Source organism: Centroberyx affinis, unplaced genomic scaffold (genome assembly GCF_046629955.1).
Source record: "Centroberyx affinis isolate AG114_WGS23_722 - 3 ecotype Tasmania unplaced genomic scaffold, CSIRO-AGI_Caff_v1 ptg001080l_1, whole genome shotgun sequence".
Taxonomy (NCBI): Eukaryota; Metazoa; Chordata; class Actinopteri; order Beryciformes; family Berycidae; genus Centroberyx; species Centroberyx affinis.
Genome location: NW_027279627.1, coordinates 184,555 through 204,099, shown reverse-complemented (window position 1 = coordinate 204,099; position 19,545 = coordinate 184,555). Strand labels below are relative to the sequence as shown.

Genomic DNA, 19,545 nt, shown 5'->3' with positions numbered 1-19,545 from the left:
ATGAAACTGGAATCATCAACTGGACTTGTAATGCTGTCTCCCAGGAAGGGAAGGGACACAAAACTCCATAATACTTTTTGGACGTACTTGTATAGATTGTCAGATTTTGTGAAATCTGTGCAGATCTATGGGCCTCTCTGACAGAATTAAAAACATGCCAGAAACGGGGATCCCTGGTTTAATGATCAGATGCAGGCAAATCAAAAGCAGAGCCTAGAGTTCTTTATTAATCTTCCTAAACACATACAACACAGCTATTTAGGTTTCCTCCTGCAGAGTGCTTAACTTAGGACAAGATATACAGTAGACATAGTCCACTTGTTATATGCTTGAGGCCCTGCTACTGCGCTCACTGTCCAGCAGGATAGAAACCGTTGGAGACGACCTTTACCTTCACTACCAGTGTACAACACACTCTATCAAGTCTCAGTTTGTTATTCACAGTCAAGGGCCAACAGGGCAGGCTGCAGCACGGGCTTCATTTGGCAAACTCCCCACCCCCTCCCCCTCCCTATCGATGTATTTGTCTTTATGATGCTATACCACTAGGGGGCAGTGCCAACGCAGTTATGGAGGCACAGTCAGTGCAGTGGTAGAAGACACAAACTGGGATGAAACAGAAGCCAGAAACACAGATGAATGCACAGAAGTTTGTAACAATACGTCTCAAGACTGAAGATTGAATCCTACTTTTAAGGTCAACTGAGGATCCTCAACCCAAATGCATAGTTATTTATTTTTTCACTTCCATTCCAATTGATTATATTCACAGACAGCCATTGTCAGAGCAAAATCCACCACACAGTGAATTATGTACACAAATAGCGCCAGCCCATGATTATTTTCAATTTCAGGTTTTGGGATAGGACATTTTTCTTCCTATAATGAGGATTATAGTCACTCTGTGGGGGGAGCCAGGGTGGAACTGAGGCATGAAATAGAAAAAGGAATCCTTCAAAGGCACAGACACAGAACAGTCACAAACTCTGACAAACACACTCATAAACAGAAGTAAAGTTTCTCAGTGTTTGTATTGTATGTTTGTTACATTTGTATCGTCACTCCCTGTGTGTTTGTCTCTTAGTCGGCCTTTCTTTCTGTCTCTCCATCACTAATGGATGTCACATCTAGTTTTTGCATAGAAAACAAATCACACATACACACACACAGACACACACACCACACACACACCCACACTACTGTGTCCTAAGCCCTGCTCTAATCCTCCACTTTCCTGGCTCACTCTCCACACCTCAGGTGCAGCTGCTGAAGGATCAGATGGCGGCGGAGACTGCGGCTCGTATGGAGGCCCAGGCTCGTGTGCACCAGCTGCTGCTCCAGAACAGGGATTTGCTTCAGCACCTTGCCCTGCTTGTGCAGCAGCTCAAAGAGCTGGAGGCCCACTCCCCACAGTCAACACAACCAGGACAGCAACAACAGGAGTCTCAAGCGAAAAGACACACACAGAGTAAGGGACTGGCTAGTTGACTGGTAGAAACAGTTGAAAGACCACACCAAATGCACCTAGGCTACATCCATACATGCCAATTACAACCAAACTTTAGATTTTGATCATATATGACTATTAAGTATGTGCACCAAATTTCATGAAATTTCATCAATCAATGGAAGATATACATTATCAGTTGTTGTGGTGCTCCCTATGGGCCAATTTTAAAGTATGTTTATAGACATGGCTCTGTACCTCTGCTGAACTTATGTACCATGTGATGATTCGAAAAAGAGTTGATGAGTTATGGCCTTGTATGTATTAGGCCACACCTTTGTGAAGTTCATTGGTTAATGAACTTGTTAATTTGTGTATTTAGGTCTCTTCTGCATGTGTATCAACTTTGCTGTTAATCAGTCAAAAACAGAAAAAGTGTTAGGGGGAAAAAATATATTTAAATTTCAAAAGATACAAATCAGCAAAAAAAAAAAATATGGCGGACTCTGTGGGTCCCTCAGATAAATTTGTAGATCAAGGACAGCTGGATATGTGTATTGTCCTGAAGTTGTGTGTCAGTCAGACTTAAAGTGTAGGAATTATGGCTTTTCACTCCTACTGGGCACCTCTAACAATACACAGAACAAGTACATCACAAACACCAAGAAATAGGGTGTGTGTGTGTGTGTGTGTGTGTGTGTGTGAGCATGCCTATGTGTTTTCTGTGTGTGCCTGAGTGGATATGAGAACATTCCATATGACAACTATTCCAGGCAATCCACAGTCAGCAATCCACCAAGTCAGTCACAGACTGAATGAAAGTAAGAAAAAGGAATAGCTGTTACTGTAAGGTGGGAGTTCAGTTGTAGGCTTTGCTGAATAAATGGGTCTGGACTTAACTACTGAGACAGTGTCTGATTCCCTGATACAGAGATGGCTCAGCCTTCTTGCATGTATTGACAAGGAGTTGCATGCTGCCTCCTGTTAGTGGAGGGTGTGGGTAGGCTTACAGGGAGTAAGTAATTCAGTGATATAATGAGTCATAAGGACATGCAATGTTACAATGTAAGTTAAGAGTTAATAATCAATACAAGCATTCACAGAAAGCCAGTGAATAGAGACTAAGACAGCAGTAGTATGGTTTTGTTTTCTGGTTCACATTAGAATTAGAAGTTGTTTGGCAGCTAGAGAGTAATGCATTGCAATTGCAGTTGTTGATTCTGGAGGGAACAAAAGCAATAATTGTTTTTTCTAGGTCATCAAGGTAGGAGAAATAATCCTGGAGATAGTTCTTCAGGGAAAACATGCTGCTTTGGATACTGCCTCAAAGGAGGGGTGATTTTTGACAGAATCCTTTGGGATAATTGTACAGTCATTGAAATTAAGAGAGGTCATATATATGAGTGTGTTGCAGCTTAGGGCCGACTATAAAAATGAGCATTTTACTTTAATCTGCATTTAGGAGAAAAAAGTCCATCTGTTTCTAAATAAAGGATTCCCTTTTATTTAGCTGTGTATCATTACATTTCCTTGCTATGTAAACTTGTGTATCATCTGCAAGGAGTGACACAGTAACTCTGTACTTGCAGATAATATTGCTGAGGGGAGCTGAACTCTGGGAGATGCTGAATTAGACCTCAGAACAGGCAGACATGTTACCATCTAGGATCTAGGAACTAGGAACAAGTTAGGATCTTTTAGGCAGGTATGAGCGAAACCAGTTTAGAGCAGTGTTGTGGATGCCAGCAAGGTTTTTTAAACATTGAGAATACTTTGATCACAGTATCAAAGGCTGCACTTAAGTCAAGGGTAATGAAGACTAATTCAATGCCTTAATGCATGCTAATTGATAGTGAGCTAACTGGTCTACCATGTGTTACAGTATTTCTGAACGAATCGGAAGATGTATACTGGCCGCATGTAATAGTTTGAGGAAAAAAAAGGTTTTGTGCTCTCAGGTGATATATAGTCTTTATATTATATTATATTATATTATCACACTAAATGAGTTGCACTGAATATACAACTACAATTATGTTGATCATTGAAAACATTTCAGAATGTAATTATGTGGATTTTCATCTAAAGATTTAATTTTGAAATGTTTATGTAGATGATATATAACCCTGATAATCAAAACAACCATGCATTAACAGTTGGCGACTTTTGTCAGTAACATAGAGAGATCACTTGAGCTTTTGTGGTCACAGTATCAGCACATAGCATAATACTGTGAATGGAGTCACTGACAGCATATACACTATGTTATTATAATCAGCTCAGCTATATAGATCTAAACTAAGAGACAATATGGGTTTAGGTGCTGTTCTCTCACACTCACAGACTGTGCTCAAGGAGAGACCTTTGATTGTGTTAACACCATTACCATTATGTTGGATATATCCGTGCCGGCGCAGTGCACACACACACTTACACACACACACACACACACACACACACAGTGTCCCAAAGGGGAGCTATTTGGGGAGGGTTGTAATTACAGTAGCTAAAGAACTCCCATTCTTGCCAAAATAATGAAAAGCCACAAAGGCTAGAGGTGTGTGCGAGTTTGTGTTTTTGCATGTGTGTGTGTGTAAGTGTGTGTGCTTGGATGCATGTGTTAGCGTGGGTGTGCATATGTGTGCATATGTGATGTGTGTATATGTGAGTGTGTCTGTGAGTGTGTTTATGTGTGTGAATCTATCAGTGTTTATGTATGTAGCTCTTATATGTGTGTTTGTGTGTGTATTTGTTTAGAAAGTGACACATCATGTTTCACGCTTGTATTAATCATGTTAGCCCCTCTGCTAGAAAATGCTAATCTTGCTAATCTTAGACATGGTCGGCTTAATAGCTGCGACTGGCGCTGTGCCAACTCCTCTTTTCTGTAATGAGAGTTAGTGTAGGCCAGAACAAGAGGGAGATTTACAAAGACATCAAATGTTTAAAAGAGAAATAGATCACAAGTGGTCTGTGATTGGATCTGTGACCCTCCTCTTCTGCATGTCTCTCACTGTTGTCTTTAATTGTGAAATTTTGTTGATTTGATTTTGTTTATTCCAGATGGCCAGGAGTCGTCATGCAGCTCAGTTTCCACATCATCACGGTCTCTGTCTCTGAATCTGAAGAATCACTACAGCCAGACCTTGGACCAGCCCATTACCTCCACGCCCGCATGGGTTCTCCAAAACACCCCCCTCTCCCCCTCCCAGGTGGACTGTGCCGAGTCCTATCTCAACCTGCTGAACCTGGAGAACGGGACCAAACCACCTGCCTCCGTAAACGGGGAGCTGGACCCCTTCATCAGAACCAATGGGAAAGCAGACAAGGAGGGCTCTGAAGTGACCTGCAACGAGATTGTCCCGTTCACATCGAAAGACTCTGCCAACATGGATGAGAAGTAAGATGATCATTTGAATGCTTATTACACAGCGAGCGATAACGTTAATTACACTGTGGTCAGGCTCTTATACAGAAACACACAAGAAGACACTCATAGACTAAACTTTGAGTTGATAACCATCCTCATCTATGACAACTGCCACACTTTATACCACAGAGATCAACAAAGTCTGCCCACTTGGCTAGGCACATCGTTTTGAAATCAAGCCATTGTGCATTAACCTACATGTGTGCACACACAGTACATACACACACAAACACACACGCACATACACTCCCAGTGTGGTACCAGTCAGTTGCTGTTCTATGGGACCAGGCTACAGAATGACAGACAGAGCCACTAGCTATTACTGCTATTAGTGGAGAAAGCTCAACTCAGCAGAAACAGCCTACAGCTAATGGAAGTGCGACTATAATCAGGGGATTACAGAAGAGCCTTAAAGAAAGAGAGAAAAAGGTGGGGTTAGTGGGAAAGAGGAGATTGGGTTTGGGGTTGAAAGAGGTAGAGCAGGAAAGAGAAAGGCTAGTGAGAGAGAATGGGATTTAGAAAAACACTGGAACTCCATCAGCTTTAACATGTGGCGGGTTCCCCTCGGGACTCCATCCCAGTGTGTTTCTAATTCCCACCTAATGAAATAACTCATTTTGAATAGGCATTAGAGAAGTATGCAGAGAGAGTAAAGAGAACAAAATGGAATTATTTGTGATGAATGTGTGTGTTTTGTATAGTGAAACATTCTGCTCCCCTTTAACATTTCAAGGGTGTTGTATTGAGACCCCGAGTCTATATTTCTCACTGTTCCTCACGCAGTCTTTGTGCTCTCCCTGCCTTTGACTTTGATGTAACGTCTGAATTCACAGGCATGCGTGCGCACACTCACACACACACACAAGCAACCTCTACCTTGAATGCATATACGGGAGCTATATAATTGCCTCTTAATGAGCTTTTAATCTCCTGTTATCGGTTCCATCGCAAAGAGCAGCTACAGTAAGAACATTTACTGTATGAGATCAAGCAGCGCTCTCAAGCAGAACAGACTCTTTAGTCCTGCTTTTCCCCTCTTTTCCCCTGACACCCTCTCTTTCTCTCTCTCTTCTCTTTTTCTCTCACTTAATTTGTCTCTCTTCGTTCTCTGAGAGCAAGCGAGGACTTAAATCTCCAAGGAGGGCATGTTAAAGCTGATTACAAAAGAGGCAAGGAGAGAAATGAGGATTTGGAATAGACTAGGCTGTGCAGTGTGTATATAGTATCATTGTGTCATTTTGTGTGTCTGCTCGGGTGCTCGTATCTTTGTGTGTGTGTGTGTGTGTGAGTGGCTGTGTGTTTCTCAGACTGTAGCTTAGCCCCTACGGCCAGACTCACATCCTGTGGTTTCCTGTAGCACAGCCTGCTAACCAATCCCAGCTCACATCCCCACACAACCTGAAACCCTACCCCCTTGCATATGTCAGCTTATGACCAAAAAAAAAAAAAAGGTTTTCAGAGGAAAAACAAAAGAAACCTCGAAGGGAAACTTCAAACCTCCTTTGTTTCTCCCAAAGAGAGGCATCTTGTTACTTTACATTTCCAAATTAACATGAGTTTCATCTGGGAGTGTGTTGTGTGCCTGCCTTGAAGGAGACAGCAGAGGCTTAAACCCCCTGTCCCCCTTCATTTATAATCATATTACGACCAGCACATCCTTTCTCTCTGCCACTCTTCCTCCTGACTTTCCCACCGCATCTCCTATTTTCTGTCTCAAAGGCTACAGCTTAGAAATCTACCACCGGAGCATTATTACTTCTTTTCCTGAATTCGTTTTCCATCTATGCCATCCTCCCCCTCCTTTACGTCTGTATGTTTGCCTCCTCCCCTGAGTGACATCATACTTATGTAAATGAAAATCATAAAATCTTGTGCTGCGCTTATCCACCAATGGCATATAAAAATAACGAAAAGTGAGGGGAACATCATCAGGTTATTACCGCACAGAGAAAAACACTAATAATTATTTTCCTGGCTGACGGAGAAACACACACACAAGCTCACACACACACACACAGAAATTGATATTTTCTAGAAGGGCATGAGCGTGTGTTATCTGTGTGTGGCAAAAACTGCGACCTTTGGTTAGGGTGTTTGGAAACGTTAGGGTTGTGCAGCCTACGGGAATAAACTGGATCATATTATCAGACTAACTAAAACAGGGGAAAAAATGAGTGGAGTGGAGAAATGGAAAGTTTAGTCCTTTTGTGTAATTTCCGTTTCCCCCCACCAAACTCCTTGGCATTACCTTTGACACAGTCAGACTGCTGTAGCCCCCCCCCCCCCAACACCCAGCATATTTTATTGCCTCCATTTGCTTTTGTTTTCTGGATTTCCCCAGCGAATCAATGTTTACAGCCTGAGTGGCCTTATTTTATGTTCTCAGAGCTCGCAGACAGATACTCTTCTGCCATCTCCGTCTATCTCCCCCCCCTCCGCCCCTCTTCCCACCCCCCTCTCTCCACCCCCCTTCTCCTCCCTCCCTCTCCTCCTCCCTCTGCCAGTCCCCGGGTCCAGCTTTGGTCACACAGTAACAGAGGGATGGAATCGATTCCCTTCACATTATTAGTGCAATTTAGCTCTAAATCACCCGGGCATTATCCCCTTGACATGGATCATAGCCATGCGCGCTCTCCAGCTGGCCCACTGAGCTTTTGTTATATGAGCGCTGTACATGGTACGTTGGCATAGAACGAACACAAAAATCAAAAGCGGATGTTCAGTCGTGATAGTAGACTTGGAGTACACTTTTTTGGGCATACCTTTTTACTGTGCAATTTACCGAGGCCTGTCAACTTTTTGAGTCATCAACCTCCTCTGTCTGACACATGAAAACAAACAACAATGTAGCATGCCTACACAGTATAAAAACAGATACATATGGTGACCTGCTTACATGAACGCCCAAGTATATATTATTCACCAGTGAGTCATTTTTTTTTTAACCTCCGGCACGATATGTACCATGTTTTTTTTCTCTCTCTCTCTCTCCCTCTTTCTCTCGTCCACCCGCCCATGTCAATATTGTACATGGCGTAATGGTATTTCCTGACCAATTCCCTTGTAATCTTCCCTCTATCATTTTTTTGTCTGTCCTCTCCATCATTAACGTTAGCCCGCTGTGTGCCACTCCTGTGCCGGCAGCCCCGTCGGCCGCTAATTTAATTGCGTGGATACAGCGATATGATGGGAGCGTAATGGATGATGTTTCCCAGCGTTCGTGGCGGCGCTGGTTCTGTCAGCCAGACTTACGCACCGCTGTGCGCCGTTGTTCAGAAAGCGGCTGCTCGTTTTTCACACAAAGATTCACCCGCATTCTCAGACCCAAGTGTGACTGAATGTGATATTTGGAAAGTTGAAGCCGGCCTGTCAGTCATTCTGAATAATGTTTGACAGTTACTCTGCCTGTCAGGGTTCCGCATTTATTATAGAATTGCTTGGAGCTTTAGTTTTATAGGCAGTTTGCAGTTCTCTGTAGACTTTCACATTCATCCACCCACATGCTTAGACATCCCACACAGACATTACACACACACACACACACACACACACACACACACACACACACACACACACACACACACACACACATACACGCTCACACACACTCAGCTGGGTGCAGTTTGTTAATGTCTTAACAAAAGCAAGATGCTATTACAACGGCCCAGTCTACCCAGAGGTACACACAGAAAAATTAAGGTGCAAACTTGAATCGAAAATGGTTCTTCGGAGTGATGCCATAGAAGAACCATTGCTGGTTCCACAAAGAACCTTTCAAGAACCTTTTAGTATCCCAAAGAACTTTTTTTCTCAGTTCTTTGGGATATTAAAAGGTTCTTAATTCTTTATTGGGTGGTGGGTGATGGCATAAATGCAGAAAATAACCAAACCCCTCCATAGTAGATATTGTGCAAATGCAAATGAGGCTATACAAGGGCAGACCAACAAAAACACAATGCAGGTGTCTAAGCAAAGCAGTGCAGAAATGTTTTTTTGAAGAACCTCGGTTCTTTGTGGAACCAGAAACGGTTCTTCTTCCGAACAAACAATTCCGGCACCTTTATTTTTCTGTGTGTAGTACCTACACAAAACCCTCCTGTCTTTCACATGATGTGGCTTAACAGTTCTCCGACCTTCGGTAACCAAGTGAAGCATCCAATCCAAGTGCTGCTCACCTAATGGAGATTTACAGACCAGTCAGTTTTGGTTAAGACTGGCCAATCAGACACGTCTGCCTCTTAGAGGTATTCCAACTGTGACTAACAGCAGGGTGTGATGTCCTGCTGTATGTTAACTCTGTGTGTGTGTGTGTGTGTGTGTGTGTGTGTGTGTGTGTGTGTGTGTGCGTGCGTGCGTGCGTCCATCCATCCGTCTGTCTCGAAGACTCAATAGTAAAAGATTTATGGGCAACAGTTCCTTCCAGTAACATGACCAAATGTGGAAAATTCAGGTGTTTCATTGACCATTTTTATTTTCATCCGTCTCCAACTGTGCGTCTGCGGAGCCCCTGCAGATTGTTTTAAAAATAAGAAATCGAACCAGACTGATATTTTTAATCGTATTCTCTTGAGTGGGTGCTTTTTTTCTTGCTTATTGAATGGTGAAGTAAACAAGCAGGCTGTGCGTATGAGTCATATGTACAGCGGACTCCATAGGTTGCCCATTTTCACATCTTTGTTGTTTTGGTCTGTATTGATTTCAGTGTGACATTTTAAGCTATTGAGTTAGGTAACAGGAAAAAGGTTGATTCCGCACACTGCAAAAAACCCCAAAGAGATTTAACCCACGAATAGGCAAGTGTACTCGGCAGTGATTAGCCTCATGCACCTCTCTATTTAACAAAAAACGTGAGACCTTAAATTCAGCAGGCTTATTCCCCTTCATAGGTACCTCTAGTCTAACTGTTGCCTCTCTTTGGTACAGGTGCGAGGACCCTCTCCTGCTCATCCTCTTCCTCATCTAACCATCCCTCATGTTCCAATGAGATATCCCCTTTCCCAGGCAAATCAATACTGTCATCAGTCAGCCAATCTGTCCCAGCCCTAACCGACAAACTGAACCCCACCTGGCAGCCCCCCTGCTTTAAACCCATAGCTAACGTTTTCCATCGTCCCGTCCGCGTCCCTGTCACTCTCATCGTACGCCGCACCAGCCTGCCTCTCCCTATAGGAGCCTGGGGAGCTCCCTGCCACTGCCTAGCCCCCTTTCCTCTCCTCCTCCTCCTCCTCTTCTCCTCTCTGCCCCTTCTCCTCCCTCTATGTGAGTATTATACATGACAACAAGCATGTGGAAGCAGTGTGTGTGGCACAAGCATGGGACTGGGCATGTGGTGGATTAACAGTGTGGGTGTCGTCTGCTGCCGTCTGCCTGTGTGTCGGTTTCACGAGTGATTTCTCTCCTAATGACGGCATAATAACATCCAATTCTGTGCGGATGTGGTTCTGCAAAATCATAACCACATTAGCATAGACTTAATCAGTGAGTCACCTTGTCTTATATACTGTAACACTGTGTTTGCCACACTTTGCTAGACTGTGTGTGTTTGTTTTGTCTCTTGTACTTTTGCAAGAATATGGGGAATGTTCTTTCAGAATCAAATATTGTGTGAGTCGCTGGTCCAGCAGGGAGGTGTTTGAGTTGGACATGAACAGGAAAACAGACCGGCAGAAGTACTACAGATGCAACTCTAGATGTCCCTGTCTTGATCATTCACTCGCTGTGTGACAGGGTTGTTTGTCCAGTGTGGGTGTGTGTGTGTCCGAATCTCACTATATCACCTTTTCCTAGATAGAGAAAGAAATAGCGTCTAGCTTCAGGCTTAGGGCTTCAGAGACCTCACTATGCTACTGTATGTTTGACCAGCAGCCAGTAGGAAGGAAAGCAACTCACGGTTTGCCTTTGTGGCTGGCAGAATCTGAACAACTAACAACAACTAACAACAAAGTGTCAAGAAGAGCTGCTTTATAGGTTGCAGGGAAATTAGGGAATGGGTGTCAGCTAATACAGATTTGAAAATAATGCAAGAAAGGCAAAAAGGAAAGGATATACTAGAGTTTACAATAAAGAGAAAAGGCAGTCTCTGAACCAAAGAGGTTTAGATGCCAGCAAGTGGTAACCAGTGCAGGAGAAGAAGCAGGTTTAAAAGTAATGAAGGAAGGCATCACAGTTGAGATAGAAAGTATCACTGTACTACATGTAAATAGAGGTGCAGAGCTCATCACCATGGAGAAGAGCACACAGATAGTAAAGGCATAGGGAGGTAGGGCTTTCTCCAAATATCCCACCAGTCAATGACCCAGAACACCAAATGGATGTTAGTTCACTGAAATAGAGAGCAGAGTAGAAGTTAGTGATCAACGCCTAATTTCCCCTATTGGGTATACAAAAGTGTGATACAAGAGATTTAATGGAAGCCCATAAAAGAAGCATGGGAGAAGCAAATCTTGGCATAGAGCTGTAAAGTTCCTCGGATTCTTTCTCCAAGCCAAAATTCTGATGTGTACAGCCTGAGCTGATGCTCCTGCTGATGTGGCCTTGGACAATTTATTGGCTTGTATGTTAAGAAATAGTTTGGAATCCCACGTTGTGTTAGAAATATAACAATGTATGGGGAGGGGTACTTGAAGTCTAGGCTAGCAGGGGAATTCAAATTCACATAAGTAAGACTGGAGGTGACACAGAGTTAAAAGGAACAAGGCTTCGGGCATAGGGATTTGTAGGGCAAGAGCAGCAGGGTCGTGGAGGCCTTGGTCTTGGCTCAAGCAAACCATTATGGAACATTTATGTAACCCTATTAGAAAAGAGGAAAATTGTAGTAGAGAATATTCAGAGAAAGTAGCATGGCAGATCAAAGTAGTTTTTAAGCTAAACAGGGACAATGGATGGGCTGGAAAAGCACAGAGAGGAAGAGGCTTAGTGGAAAACAGTGTGGGAATCTAGGAGTAGATTCATTATTAGACCAACGTATGATGTGCTGCAATCACCCAAAAATCTCCACCAGTGGCAAGGTGAATGTCCCCTGTGGTCAGACACAGCAACGTTTAGCAATATCCTGTTCAGCTTCCAACTTAGTATTTACAAGGTCAATACACTTGGCGGTGTATCCAAGTGTTAAATTGAGGACAGGTGGGTGTGGCTAGAGATTGGAAAATATGAGCAGATACAGCCGGACAACTTACCTGATATCGTTGTCCAACTCATAGCAATGTCTTAGATGAGCCATTAATGAAGAAGCTTAGATACAGTGAAATAAGTTGTTGCAGAATTGGTGTTTCATAGATGTGCAGCCCAATACACTTCCAGTTTACTCAGAGAGTTAGGGATTTATGGTTACTTCAGACCGTTAAGGCAGCTTCTGAACCATCCACAAAGAGTGGCTGTGGCTGGATGCCAGTTGGTGACTAAAGTAAGAAAATCCATCTCACGACTAAGATAGGACTCTGACCAATCATATCATCATATCATCATATCATGGCACAGTAGTGCATCAGTGCTCAGCTCCTGGTATGATTGTTTTTACAAAGTCGAGTCCACTGTTCTCTACACTGTTCTCTCATACAGTTCGGTATATAGAGACTGTATCAGTGTAGTATAGGTGTAGTGTAGTTGAGTAAAGGTCTGATCAGTGTTGAGAGTGTTGACCTAATTCAACAAAGATTGGCAGTGTTAGGGTCGTTACTGGAAAAAACGAATAAATTATACATTGCTTGTCAAGTTTATTCAAAGTAATTAATTACCTTACTTATTACTCCCAGAGAAAAATAATTAGTTACACTACTCTTTACATTACTTTTGCGTTACACCCTAAAATGATTGTGCTAGGCTTACTTGTGTTCATTGGTCCAGTAAATATCGTAGGCCTAAGCCCACATTACCAGCAGAAGTATCTAAATAATGACAGAAGATAAAGATAGGGCCTACAGCTTTAAATTCAGACTTTCTGAGTTGTATTTACCACTCGTTCATGTGCACTCGACTGTAACTCCAATATTTCCGAAATTACTTGAAGGCAGGATAAGACAAGGGAAATCTTTCAATAGATTCAACAGCTGAAAGAGGCTAAAGAATGTAAACTTACTTATCTGTTAGATCAGTAACTGTAATGTGATTACTGAAATTGAAACAGTAATCCCTTACTTTACTCCGTTACAGGAAAAAGTAATGTGATTACAGTAACATGTTACTTTGTAAGGTTGGCTACCCCCAACACTAGTGATGGGAGGTTCCCACTTGATAACCCAGTAACACACCCATCCTCACCCATCCTTCTTCATTCAAGCCAGGTATACACAGTAATTGATGTGCTAATCCTAGTCTAACAGCACAAGGTAAAATTGCATCTTGTTTATTTGTAAACATGGTCTATTCCACATGCATTTGTGATGTGTATGCTCTGCACTGCTAAATCTTATTAATGACAGGTTCTCACTACACGACTTTTAGTCCAATTTTAGGCCCGATCAACCTCAAGCTGAGTCTTTGCTGACTCTGCAGATATGGGGGAGTCGGCACTGACAGAAGAGCACATGATACAGTGTGAGAGGCGTGAAGGACCATTCCAAACCATTCGGGGTCACAGACACTAATTCAAACTGTTTGATTTCCAAGACAAGCTGGTTGAACTCCGGTGGTATGAGATGGACAATGACACAAATCTCTGTGGAGTTTCAGTGAACATTTATTACTGTCTTCTTTAACCTGAATACTGTATGTTTCACTGATGCCACACTGATGTACAACCCCCCTGATAAGGATTTGGAAAAGGTTGCTGTGATAGTATCTAGAATAAGATACAGTAAAGTAACCCCAATTTCGGTATTAAGGCTCAAACAAAAATTTGAGTCCTATTCTTTGCTACAGAAAAGCTAGTTATCCATTTTGATAACATGACATATGTGACTTTTGGCAATTTTTGATTCTATCTTTGGGATTAAGCCATATTTGTTCACAAATATTGATTGAACTGTCAAAGATCATAGAAATAAGGTATGAATTATTAAATTAAGAAAGTGGCATCGCCCTTTAAATCAATCCCTCTGTGCTCGCATTTGTTATTTAGCTGTGTCAGGCAGAATTCAGGGAGGGAGCAAAATTGGAGGAAGACTAAGTGAGAAACAGAAATACAGACAGAGATTAGGCTTGGGGATAAACAGACAGAGAAAAGGGAAACGAGAAAGATGTCAGTAAGAGAACAGCAGAGATATATGACAGGTAGGCTGACTGCGGCTAGAGGGAGATGAGCAGAGAGGAGACAGAGATGGGGTAATAAAGGGAGAGGTAGAAAAATGGAAAGAAGAAAGAGCAGAGAGGGAGATAGGGCAATGAGGCAGAGAGGCGTGTCAACATTGTGACAGAAAAGAGGAGTGCTGAGTCAGACGTATGTTAATGACACTGGGAAGGAGAGAGGCAGCGTGCCACACAACAAAACACTATTTTTTTAATCTTGATCGGGCTGCAAATTCGTTTTAGTGACACCACCAGACTAAAAATAAAAGCAGAAGAAACCACAGCAGAATCCAACTTTTAACTGTACTGTAAATCAATATAAACTACAGAGCAACTATTTCCCCTGGGAATAAAACAATAATATAATTCTTATGTCCACGGTGTTTGATTTTGTTTTAGAAGCACTATTGGCAGCTTTCATGAAAACGATGCATAAAGCCTCTTAGAAGTTTGCGTTTTTATTGTAAGTGGTCCCCATTTAATAAACTTAGAAATAATAAAACAACAATTGCAGCTTTCACTCACGCAACTTCATGTCCCTAATGTTAATTCTGTGAATTAAACAAATGCTCGCCGGGACACAAAATGGCTGTTTGCAAAATGCCAGCAAATGGGAGCTGTGACATCAAGTGTTAGTGGGGAAACCGCTGATAATCATTCCTGGAGGAAATTAGTTTCCCTGCGCTGTCGCATGCTGCACCATTATAACAAGGCTGTACTTACTGTTGTTGTGAACACCAGCATCCTACAGAGGCACACTAAATATATCACCAAGTCACAGCCCATAAGTTCATTATTGAAACCAGGATTCAACCACAAACCAGATTTCACCAGGGAACCAAGTTAGCAGCCACCAGTATACTGTAAATGGGAGGAGTCAGGGAGGAACCGGGGCTTGTTAGTGGCTTGGTGTCAGGGCTTGTTTTCCAAGAGAAAGACTGTGATTATGTGTGTGTGTGTGTGTGTCGGTGTGTGTGTGTCGGTGCTTGTCATGGTATTGCTGTGGTACAATCAGAGAGACTGCAGTGTAGCTATTTATAGTGTGTGTGTGTGTGTTTTGGTGCGATCAGCAGAGGAGGGGAAAGCCTGAAGCTCGCTCCTCTATTCTGTTCCCCCGCTGTCTTTTTCTGGCTCTCTTTCTCTTTCTGTCCCTCTTTTCTCTCAACAGGGGAGCTGTGGGATGTAGATAAGTGCCTAGACAGCCATAACAACAGGGAGAGAGAGGGAGAGAGAGAAAGAGAGACAGAGCTACTGTCCTGTCTAGTAACAGCTTACGTCAAAGTGTGCTGGGTTTAAGAATGCGAGTGTTGGAGAGAACTGGCTCGAGGCTTATTCCCACACTCTTAAATGTTTCTGCTTAGTGTAGAGGAAGCCACACACCCTCACATACAGTAACTGCACAGTATGGATAGGATGGCCCATTCACTGCATCCATCACCATCATTACATTCAGACTTGTGTTGGTTCATTCATCTAATTTCAAGAACAAAAAGCTATTTTGTCGAACTCCACTAAGCAGTTGTTCTGCTCTCTCACTGGCAGGTGTAAACAGACGATCCCCAAGCTGGACCCTCCTCCACCCTCCCTGAACCGTAAGCGAGCCAGTAGGACCTTGTCTCCGGGGTCAGAGGTCACAGCCATGCCCATGCTCGGGGAGGTCGGCGGCAACGGCGTGGCTCCCAGTCGCAGCAGCAGCCTCTCCTTCCCAGACATGACCCCCAGCTCGCTGTCGTCCGCTGATTTCCACTCCCTCAGCAACGGGGAGAGCAGCTCCTGCTCAGCCAGCGAGGACTCTGGGGTCCGCTCCGAGACCAAGTCCCTGGTGTCGCCGCTGCGCGACGACGAGGACCCGTTTGGGGACCGTGGGACTTTTCTAACAGCCTCCAGTGGCTGTGACAGTCCTCTGGAAGACAGAAGTGAAATGGTTCCCTCTTCTTCTTCTTCCTTGTGTCCCGCTGTTCCCCCCGCCCTCGCCACACATTCGGACCGCTTTGAGCACACACTGACCTTCTCCTCCGCCATCAACGATACCTGCCTTCACATCAGTTTCTCTGAGGATGAGCTGCTGGACAGCAGCCAAGAAGACCCCAGTGTCCCACAGCGGAGTTAGGAGGATGGGCTGGATGGGCCGCTGGAGACGTTACACTATGTTCTTCAATCACCTTTTAATGCAATACTCACTTCCAGACCCGGCTCCTGTGTGTGCATTGGGCTTGATTTCAGGACTCTTACTTATTCTATCCGCAGACATAACATATACCAGTTACTGGAAAATAATCTATTGTATAAATTATTAGGCAATTGACAGATTTTAGTATTTTTATAGAGAGAGTAATGATCTGATTTACATTTTAGTGATTAGAATGTTAAGCAGAATATATGTAGCATTTCTTGCACTGTTAAAGTCACATAATAATACTGTACCGTAGAGTTCAAAGCCAATGAGGGAACACATTTTATTTTTGCTAGTAGTCAATATTAAAACATTATTTTGTATGATGCTTTGCTGTGGTACAAACATGCAGACTTCATGGAGTGATGACTATCATGAATGTTGCTTCAGCATAACGCCACGGTCCTTGTGGGGCCGAGATGCTGTGGTGTTGGGAAGAGCCTCGCCCCCTGTGCAGCACCTTACCGGTTGAGGACTGGGAAGAAAGGAACAAGAAAGTCAGAGAATGGAAAAAGGGAGGAGAGAAGAGAAGTGAGCACATGTAGTTGTTTGTGTGTATGCACATCCATTTGTGGCTGTGTGTGTTTTCGTATTAACAGGGTCGAGTTGGTTTGAGAATGTTTTGTGTTACTTTTGGCAGCTGGGTTTTTCTTGTGGGCTTCAATGCAGTGCTGTAAAAATTGGAATGGGGGCAGAAGACATTTTGTACTTTGTATGGGGAGTACTGTACGTAGCATGGCTGTAACCATTCAGAACAAAGAGATTTCCAGATTGAAAATTTTAAATATGTTTTTTTTTTGTTGAGAAACGGCACAGAAACACAGTGAACCCTCTAACGTTAAAATAAGAATCAGTGAACCACTATGAAAGCTTTTGATTGCACCTGTCTGAATGGTGAGTCCATTCACTGACTTTCCATTATAAAATGAACACGCAGACTGAATGGAAAGATAATTGGAGGATCAAAGAGGTCCTGGTAGAAAAGACAAATTCGCTGATGGATTTTCTCTTTTCTGACTCTCACTTTGTGAGGTCCTGACTGACACCAAATCCTCTTGAGTTACAGCTCTCAGTGTCAGTCAAGTCAATATTACTACTTGCAACACATGCACTATTTTGTGTTGGTGTAAGTAGCCTAGTCTAAACTTTGGCAACATTGTTTTAACTTCATTCCTAATATTATGACAAAATAATATAGTAAACCAATAATTGCTTTGCAAATCCAATTGCAAACAGAACATATCATGAGACATCCTAACTGCTGTTGTTCTTGAGTGTAGAAAACAGAAAGAGAAAAAGAAAGTGAGTGCAAGTTTAAAAATACTGAGTGACTAAAATCAGCAGTTGCTGCCTGTAATCATGAATGCTGATGAAAAAGAGTGGGAAACACATGGACTGCATGGAGCTGTTCAAAGCCCACAATATTAATCCAGGGCTCTTTTTCATTACATGCAAGTAGCAAGATATCACTGCATCTGTTAATAGTGTTTTTTTCAATTAAGTGCACTGGTGTAACCTACATAGATGTCAGGTAGAAGTGACAATAGATGGAAGGGAGAGGAAAAGGAGATGAGGTGTCAGGAGTGAAGAAGGGTGGTGTCACGGTGCGGGTGTTTAACACTTATTACATCCAAAACAGAGGCTTTTCTCAACATCACATGTAACGGGGAGATAAAACAGCAATAACACATGGATGAATGAAAGTAATAAAGAGGATTAAACAGTTTCAGCATTCATCTGTTTTTTTTGTTTGTTTTTTTTGTTTGATTTTTATCCACAGTCTATGTGTTAGAGCCAGTTGAGTTTGACAAAATGACACTGTCATTTTTCATCATGAATACAAGGGTCACAGATGACAGAGTAAGTGCCACAGTGTGCGGTCATGTATTTTTCACCTGAATTATTACTGTGTCAAGAAGTAGACAAATTTTGGTATTCCATCCAGAGAAGAGCAAGGTTAGACGCTCACTCATGTGACCGTGCACACCGACTAATACAGAGGAAAGTCATGAGAGCAGATGTTCAAAGGAATATCTTTCCCCTTTACTATTGAAATGAAAATTAACTGCATGTGTCACTTTACCTATTGGCTGTATTCAGCAAATTTTTTGTATTTTTACTTGATAAATGACTAAAATGATTAATGGATTATCAAAATTATAATCAATTTTCTGTTGATTGACTAATCGATTAATCGACTAATCATTTCAGAACTAATTGTGGGGGAGAAACTGTTCTCCTAGACCTGGCTAGAAGGAGATTCAAATACAGTGTTCAAACAGGTGCAGTTGAGGAAATCAGAGCTGCTAGCTGTTACCATCAGGTAACGATACAATCTCAGACTCATCAAACACACAGACTCAGTTCCCTTCCATCTCTTTGGTCTCTCTGTGATCAAATGGGAACAAGCATCAGCTGTCTGCTCTCTATCTCCACTGTTTAACACCCCGACATTAATGATCTCTCTTAACATTCACATTTGACATTAAAAATTAATTTCTGTCAAACTCTTCCTCTCTCTCTCTCTCACATGCGTAGCATATTGATGGCACATTGCGACTTTCTCTCACTTTCTTTGAGTTGTTCTGCTCCAGAGTTGCTTGCTGAAGGTGAGGCGTTTCTCCCCTCATGTCCCCGACCCTACAAGGAACCTCTGCAGTGCGAGGCAGAAACAGTTGACTGACAGGCTTAATGTGTCGGTGGCCTCAGCGGGGTTCAGTCACGAGGAAGGAGGCAAGCAGGAAATCCTGGGACTCTCTACAGTGCTGGAGCTGATAATTCTCCTGCGCCACAGAAGAAAGCACTCTGATCCCAGGTGTATAAACATTGCCTCTGGTATAGGCAGCATCCAACAAGGGGATTGATGAAGTGTGTGTATGTTCCTGTGCATGTGTGTGTGTGATGTGTTGCTTTTGTGGCACAGGAGCTCCTTTCTCCCTGTCTGACTGCCAGCCCTCGTTTACGGCTCGGTGCGGGTCAGGGAGAATTCCCCTGCTCGCTAATCAATAATGCTCAAGAAGCTACTCCCGTCTCCTCTTCTCTCAGTCTCTCTGGAGAGGCGGCCTCCATCTGACTGAGCCCGTTCAATACCAGACTGCATCTGATCTGTGATCAATGTGACGTATGTGCAGAGCCAGATCACAGCTTGAAGGCCACTGTTAACTTTAGCTCGCTCCGGCTTTACATAGGCGCTTCAACGAGGCACAGAGACGGGCATCGGCCTTCATCTGCCCATTACTACCGCTGAGGAGTCGGCGGTCTTTACCGCAC

General features: G+C 43.0%; 1 protein-coding gene across 2 annotated transcripts in view; it reads left to right on the top strand.

Annotated features, from left to right (window-relative positions):
• The window catches only part of LOC139647438 (carboxyl-terminal PDZ ligand of neuronal nitric oxide synthase protein), a 52,747-nt gene extending 34,761 nt beyond the window's left edge, over positions 1-17,986 (top strand). Inside the window, exons 9-11 of one of the 2 annotated variants that reach the window (XM_071523335.1) lie at positions 1,258-1,468; positions 4,511-4,847; positions 15,645-17,986. In XM_071523335.1, the coding sequence (XP_071379436.1) occupies positions 1,258-1,468; positions 4,511-4,847; positions 15,645-16,212 (1,116 nt within the window). In that variant the 3' untranslated portion in view covers positions 16,213-17,986. Of the gene's footprint in view, positions 1-1,257; positions 1,469-4,510; positions 4,848-9,800; positions 9,880-15,644 lie in introns of those variants that run through there. The other variant, XM_071523336.1, reaches the window with a different exon arrangement.
• The last annotated feature ends 1,559 nt before the right edge of the window (positions 17,987-19,545 follow it).